The sequence below is a fragment of the Rutidosis leptorrhynchoides genome, chromosome 4 (genome assembly GCF_046630445.1).
Source record: "Rutidosis leptorrhynchoides isolate AG116_Rl617_1_P2 chromosome 4, CSIRO_AGI_Rlap_v1, whole genome shotgun sequence".
NCBI lineage: Eukaryota > Viridiplantae > Streptophyta > Magnoliopsida > Asterales > Asteraceae > Rutidosis > Rutidosis leptorrhynchoides.
Genome location: NC_092336.1, coordinates 268,957,880 through 268,965,823, shown reverse-complemented (window position 1 = coordinate 268,965,823; position 7,944 = coordinate 268,957,880). Strand labels below are relative to the sequence as shown.

Below are 7,944 nucleotides of genomic sequence, written 5' to 3'. Positions count from 1 at the left end.
ATGCCTAGAGAATATGACATGGCGTTCAAGTGGCGTATGACTTGGTTCCCATGTGGCATATATTGCCTCAATTTGATACTTTTTAAAATCATAATCTTTTTCTGGTCAGATTAAAGTATACAATCTTTTGTGTACATCAACAAAAGTGATATTACCTTTATTATTACGAGGCTTGTCATTGTTTCTGCTATGTACTATGTATGGCAGAAAAGATATTAAAGATTGTTTACTGGTAAAAAGAGGAATGCTAATGAGTTTGCTTGGCTGGCGAAAGATTATATTAGAGTCAAGATTTTGACTTTAAAAGTCAAAAATACTGCTGTTGTACAGTTTGCATGAAAAACTTGGGATGCAAAATGGATAATGTTTTCCAGGTAGTTGGCGAGTCTTTGATTTAAGCATGGTTAGGTGTTTATGGAGTTTAAAGTGGTGTGGGGTATGTCAATTTATATGTTTAAAAGTTTTGATTTATTAATAAGATAAAAAAACTAATAAAATATGACTAATAATTTAGATTAGTGAATAGTGATACTCTATTAAAGTATTCTTTAGACTACTTCAAATACATAATCTTGTTGAAGAATGTATTTTTACTTTAAACACCAAAGCTAAAGAAAATAAAGCCAAGGAAAATAATGATGTTGAAGCATAAGATGGGAGATGCACACAAGTCAAATAACAATTCACCCATCTTTTAGTTGGTTGGTGATTTGCTGGAAGTACACAAGCAGTTATTATTTGATTTTGGAACAAAAGTGTATATCAGGTACAAGCCCATATAAAACATGACACGGCTAAAGCTTATACGATTATACAAAAGCTCATATCAAGCCTATAACATCAAACCCACAAATCAAGCTTGTCGCGATATGTGGATTAAAACCTTTATGTGAACTTTAAGCCTAATTAACGATTAAATTCCATAAAATTGGTCTCTCTAACCGTCCTTATACTTTTTTCACGTTCTTAGCCAAATAAGTTCACGTTTCGCTCGAAAATAGTTTCTTCTCCACCAATATACCCTTATTCACCAACAAAGCTTTGCTTCAACCGTATCCCAACACGTGTTGGGGCGAGGATTAGGTCATGGTTTGAGCCTCGCTCGGTCGATCATATTAATCAATCTGCCTGAAATGGAGCTCCAGATTGACCTCATGGGGGTTCTCTCCCGGATCCATTAAGGACTCAAACACGGTCCGTCTGCCCCTAGGGATGGTTTAATGATCGGGTTCCTGCAATGCGATTCGAGTTTCCTCCCGAAAGTGCGAGCGTGCGTGGCAAATGAGAGTATTCGATGCCGACTGTTGCCTTTCAAAAAAAAAAAATTATACTCTTATTCTTTCTTTTTTTAACTGTGATATTTCCACCACTAAATTTGATAAATCCACGACAATTACGCAGTACAATACAAGTACCAAATGCACAGACTACAAGATTCTCATCTGATCACAATACTAAGACTCTTACAATCGATTTAAGAATCAGATACATGTCTATAAATCAACACCCTCTTTAACAAAACTGGAAACCAATATACCCCAAGTTACATTATTTGGTACAAAGCCTTTAGCAACACCTCTATTAAGGAGTAAACACGCATCATCAAACATGCGTTGTTTGCAATACGAAAATATTAAAGTATTATAAGTAATCACATTAGGATTCATACCTTTCAACTGCAAGTTTTCAAATAGACTCATGGCTTCTCGAATATTACCCATCTTGCAATATCCATCGATTAAACTGTTATACGTTACGATATCAGGAATCATCCCTAAATGCACCATATCTTTCATGAAATCAAACGCTCGTTGCACTTTACCAATTTTGCACAAACCATCGATCAAAAGATTGCACGAAACAGTGCTCGGGTTAAAACCTTTTTCCAACATCTCCTCAAACAATCCCCATGCTTTTTCAACGGCGCCGTCTCTACATAACGCCTTTATTAGGGCGTTATACGTAATTTCATTGTGTTGGCATCCTCTAAATTGCATGTCTTTTACGAGCTTAAAAGCTTCATTAAACGCACCTCTTTTTAAATAAGCATGGATTAAAGTGTTGTACGTTACAACATCTGGAATCACCCCCTCCGACACCATATCTTGGAACAATTTTAGAGCGTTTTCCTTGTCATCAATGTCACATAATCCGAAGATTAACGAATTGAAAGTGAAAATATCAGGTTTACATCCTTGAATACGCATGTCGTGAAACATGTCTAGAGCTTCCGGAACATTCCCGACCTTACATAAAGCATGTATGATTGAATTGTATCCGACCGTGTTCAAACGAAGACCCTTTTCGGTCATTTCACGCATGACATCACTCGCTTCCTCTAATCTATACTTCTTACAAAACCCGTTGATTAAGATCGTGTAAGTGATGATGTCAGGCTGACAACCGTTCAACGCCATCTGTTTCATCATATCACGAGCCGAAACCAAACGCTCGTTTTTGCAAAGACCGCGAATGAGTGTATTGTATGTATAAATATCAGGTTGACACCCATTATGCATCATACTATCAGTTATAACTGATTTAGCTTCATCGAACCGACCCGTTAAAACAAACCCATTAATCAACGTATTAAACATAACGTTATTAGGTTCAGGCACTCTTTTAAGAAGAGACTGAGCCTTTTCAAGTTGGTTCGTTCGACACAACCCGTTAATCAAAACTCCATATGTTAACGAATTAGGAATAAAACCAAGACGAACCATTCGATCAGTTAAAACTGCAGCTTCTTGAATTCGATTCGATCTACAAAGTCCATGAATAACATCGTTAAAAGTTTCAACATCGGGTGTACACCCCATGAGTATCATCTGCTCAAAAAGGTTTAACGCTTCATCCACACGATCACACTTACATAATGTGTGCATTAACGTTTGATAAACGATTGCGTTTGGAACACACCCGTGTTTTGTCATGTCTCTTAACAGTTTACACGCAGAATCGACTTCGTTAATGGAACAAAACGCTTTCATTACAATGGCAAAAGTAAAAACATCAGGAGCAATGTTTCTTTGAAGCATTTCATAGAACACGTTGGGTGCAACTTTAGAACAGTCTCCTTCAACCAATACATCCAACACGGTATTATACGATTTGCATGTCGGTTGGCATAAGAAAACAGATCTCATTTCCAAAAGTAATCTAGTAGCCTGACCAGGTAAATCGGCTCTTTGATAATGGCGCATGATCATAACAAAAAGTGTTTCTTGAAAAACTATCTCTTCATCTTTCATCTGAATCAATAATTTATCAATGGTTTTAAACTCTTTTTCGGCCCCAGCTTTATCGATCATGGTATAATATACATCGAAAGTGTGATAATACCCTTTTTGGGTTTTCGCCCAATGAAATAACTCGAGTGATGTTGATACATCGAGTGGAAGTTTAAGCAATTTCTGAAGCTGAAGTGGGGTGATTTTATGCAGTGATTCCCTGAGCTGTTCAATGTCGAATGGTTTTAGTAATCTCACCCAGTCAGTTTCAGACTCTGAACCACTTTCAGTAACACGATTTGCTGAATCATTTTCCTTACAGAATGAATGTGATAGTTTTTTGTTAAGAGATTTTAGGGTTTTAAGCACGTGGGTTGATGATGGAGTTGATCTTTTCAGCATAACTTCAGGGATTATTGAGGTAAAAACTGGGTAAAAGGGGTCGACCGAAATTGACCCCACTTGTTGTAGCTTAAATGAATTCACAAAATCATACATAAGATTTAATCTTTTTACATTGTGTCATGTTCACTTTATGCCTTCAATTACAACAATTTGAGTACCCGTTGATAAAAGTGGTTGCAGCCACTGACCCAGTAATAAGACCATCATTTCTTAAGCACAACCACTGTGAACCGGTCTTGTAATGAAACCCTGCTGACAAAAAGATCAGGAATGGTTAAATAATATGCAAATAGTAATACACTTTCAAACACAGACAAGAATTCAAATACACCAAACGTACATGGAATATGTTATTGTATAGAGTATTCTTCTAACACTCAGAGCAAAAATGAAATCCATTGGATCCATAGGTATAGGAATACAATAAATGGGACATGGTTATACAGAAACTGGGGGACTTTGTTATAGTTGTTAAAATGAAATTGACTTGAAAAGCCAATATGCATGGTGTCTTATAAATGAATAATAATTTATGTGCAACTGTATCACAAACAATGGACTACAGAGAAAGAAAGGGCACTTTAAAATTATGTAACTTGATCAAGTATAATGAAGCTTGTGTGCAATTAACGAGGGAACAATGGACTTCGGAGAAAGAACGGGCACTTTTAAAATTATGTAACTTGATCAAGAATAACGAAGCTTGCGTGCAATTAATGACGGTTTGGGAACGATCAATCGTTTAACTCTCCGGAAAACGTGCATCAAGATTCAAGATCAATCGAGGGTGGTTAAGAAGATCGATCACCGATTTTAGGTTAGGGTTTATAATCAGCAGTATAAGTTAAGGTTTATAATCAGCGGTAGAATGTATTTGCTAGTGTGATTGATAGTAGACCGATTCGAGATGTTCAATCTCCCAAGAAATATAGAGTAATAAGAGACTTTGGCTTTAAACCAACTTTTCATTCATTCATAATTTCATCATAAACAAACATACATATTTATAATGGAAAGACAATAACTTCTCCTAACTACTACCAAACTAACAATGAGACTACTTGCGTAAAATAAGGAACATGTGTGAAGGAAACGTGCATTCATGCTGGTGTGTTCATGGGAATGCAAAACCACTTTATTTGTCCAACTCATACTAACTGCTATGCACCAATATGAACGTACAAATCATTTTGTTACTGACGACAATATCTTTGACTTAGTAATATCGGGACATTTGAGAGTGTATGAGTGATGAATGTGTGTTCAATGAATGTGTTCATGAGCAGACATTAGGCTTATATTTATAGGGAGAAAACCAATTAGAGTTTAATAAGATTAAGACTCTAGTTAGGTTTCCTGTTTGTGGGCCCAAGCTGTGATGTGGGCCAACCGGGTAGGCATGCAGGGCTTACGTATCACATGAGATGCTAACGTGTAACGTGCCTAAACGGAGTCGAAATGCGACATCCGGAATGCTATGATTGTGTGGTAAATAGTTCGCTATTCGGCTAGTTTGGTATATATATTATCTGAGTACGCATGCAGTTCGGTATGCTTACCATTCTAACTCTTCCTGTCCGACTTACAAATGCACAACAATTTGAGAAAACCATGGTGAAATTTAGACATGGAAGGAATGATGGTCGCGGTTAACTGACTTAAACTTTCAACTTTTATAACATTGCTGCAAACTGCAAACTCCAAACACGAAAACAGAAGCAATGAAACCAGGTGGATAAATCACGCAATCAGGAACTACAAAACTTCAATTGCAACTTGCAACAAACAATACAAAATATGAGGCCTTCAATATTGAAGAAAAAGAAAAGGTGTTCATTAAGACATTTCATCAAACAGTTGATATGCGTAAAGAAGTGCATACATATTACAAAAGCTGAGATACATGCTCAAGTTAACTAAGTATCCGCAAGCAATAGAACCAAAACTAGGTTTTCAAGCGTATATAGATAATAGATAAAGATTGCAATACATACCTTTAAACTGTTACCCGGAAATGATTGATGTTGAATGCACTCTGTTCAGACACTGTTTTAGTAGATGATCAGAAACTTGATGTAGATAGATAGGTGGAAGTGGTTATGATTTCTGATGGGTTCAAAACATTAAGTTAGTTAATAGAGAATTGAGTAGCAGGTTTTATTACAACATTTCCTCCGGTTGCTATGTTTATTACACTTCAAATTTTTGAATGCTTTTTTCATTTTAAGTTTTAAGTATATAAAGAATAAAGATAAGAATTAATGAGACAATTTGTGTTGTGCTGGTCATTCGTGTTGTGGGTGCGTGTTGTGGATTTTTTGCACTTTATTGCTGACTAGTTTGTGTTGTGTTAGTGAGTGTTGAATGTTGGTGTTGTTTGTTAGTGAGTGGAGTAGTGGTGGTGGTGAAAACCGCCCAAAGTCGACAAAAGAGCTACGCCTACATTAAAAGAAAAGATATAGAATTTGAAATTGGAGAGATGGTCATGCTTAAGGTTGCACCTTGGAAAGGCGTTGTTCGATTTGGTAAACGAGGGAAATTAAATCCAAGGTATATAGGACCATTCAAGATTATTGATCGTGTTGGACCAGTAGCTTACCGACTTGAATTACCACAACAACTCGCGGCTGTACATAACACTTTCCACGTCTCAAATTTGAAGAAATGTTTTGCTAAAGAAGATCTCACTATTCCATTAGACGAAATCCAAATCAACGAAAAACTTCAATTCGTCGAAGAACCCGTTGAAATAATGGATCGTGAGGTTAAAAGACTTAAGCAAAACAAGATACCAATTGTTAAAGTTCGATGGAATGCTCGTAGAGGACCCGAGTTCACCTGGGAATGAGAAGATCAGATGAAGAAGAAATACCCGCACTTATTTCCAGAAGATACGTCAACAACTCCAACTGCTTAAAATTTCGGGACGAAATTTATTTAACGGGTAGGTACTGTAGTGACCCGAACTTTTTCATGTTTATATATATTAAATGAAATTGTTATTTACATGATTAAGTGTTTCCAACATGTTAAGCAATCAAACTTGTTAAGACTTGATTAATTGAAATAGGTTTCATATAGACAATTGACCACCCAAGTTGACCGGTGATTCACGAACGTTAAAACTTGTAAAAACTATATGATGACATATATATGATTATATATATAGTTAACATGATATTATGATAAGTAAGTATCTCATTAAGTATTTTAACAATGAGTTATATACATAAAATTGAGTTTATTGAATTAAGAAACTCGAAATGATATATATAACGATTATCGTTATAACAACGTCTTACTAAATACATATGAATCATGTTAAGATATTGATACGCTATGTTTAATCATGATAAATGATAATTAAACATGTCATTAAGTGTATTAACAATGAACTACATATGTAAAAACAAGACTACTAACTTAATGATTTCGAAACGAGACATAAATGTAACGATTATCGTTGTGACAACATTTAACTGTATATATATCATACTAAGATATATTAATATATCATAATATCATGATAATGTAATAATTTAACATCTCTTTAGATATAATAAACAATGGGTTAACAACATTTAACAAGATCGTTAACCTAAAGGTTTCAAAACAACATTTACATGTAACGACTAACGATGACTTAACGACTCAGTTAAAATGTATATACATGTAGTATTTTAATATGTATTCATACACTTTTGAAAGACTTTAAGACACTTATCAAAATACTTTTACTTAACAAAAATGCTTACAATTACATCCTCGTTTAGTTTCATCAACAACTCTACTCGTATGCACCCGTATTCGTACTCGTACAATACACAGCTTTTAGATGTATGTACTATTGGTATATACACTCCAATGATCAGCTCTTAGCAGCCCATGTGAGTCACCCATGTGGGAACCATCATTTGGCAACTAGCATGAAATATCTCATAAAATTACAAAAATATTAGTAATCATTCATGACTTATTTACATGTAAACAAAATTACACATCCTTTATATCTAATCCATATACCAACGACCAAAACCACCTACAAACACTTTCATTCTTCAATTTTCTTCATCTAATTGATCTCTCTCAAGTTCTATCTTCAAGTTCTAAGTGTTCTTCATAAATTCTATAAGTTCTAGTTTCATAAAATCAAGAATACTTCCAAGTTTGCTAGCTTACTTCCAATCTTGTAAAGTGATCATCCAACCTCAAGAAATCTTTCTTATTTACAGTAAGATATCTTTCTAATACAAGGTAATACTCATATTCAAACTTTGATTCAATTTCTATAACTATAACAATCTTATTT

General features: G+C 34.9%; 1 protein-coding gene across 2 annotated transcripts; it reads right to left on the bottom strand.

Annotated features, from left to right (window-relative positions):
* Positions 1–1,332: 1,332 nt before the first annotated feature.
* LOC139843540 (uncharacterized) lies at positions 1,333–5,821 on the bottom strand. 2 transcript variants are annotated; one of them, XM_071833643.1, is made up of 3 exons: positions 5,630–5,821; positions 5,195–5,326; positions 1,333–3,884 (listed from the first exon to the last, which is right to left on the bottom strand). In XM_071833643.1, exon 3 carries the CDS (start codon positions 3,726–3,728, stop codon positions 1,494–1,496), a length of 2,235 nt encoding a protein of 744 aa, XP_071689744.1. In that variant the 5' UTR covers positions 3,729–3,884; positions 5,195–5,326; positions 5,630–5,821; the 3' UTR covers positions 1,333–1,493. The 2 variants fall into 2 exon arrangements, with proteins under 2 accessions (XP_071689744.1, XP_071689743.1); XM_071833642.1 differs by lacking the exon at positions 5,195–5,326.
* Positions 5,822–7,944: the final 2,123 nt, after the last annotated feature.

Bases quoted from the DNA above. Each gene is read 5' to 3' on its own strand.
- LOC139843540 (XM_071833643.1), bottom strand. From the start codon at position 3,728: ATGTATGATTTTGTGAATTCATTTAAGCTACAACAAGTGGGGTCAATT.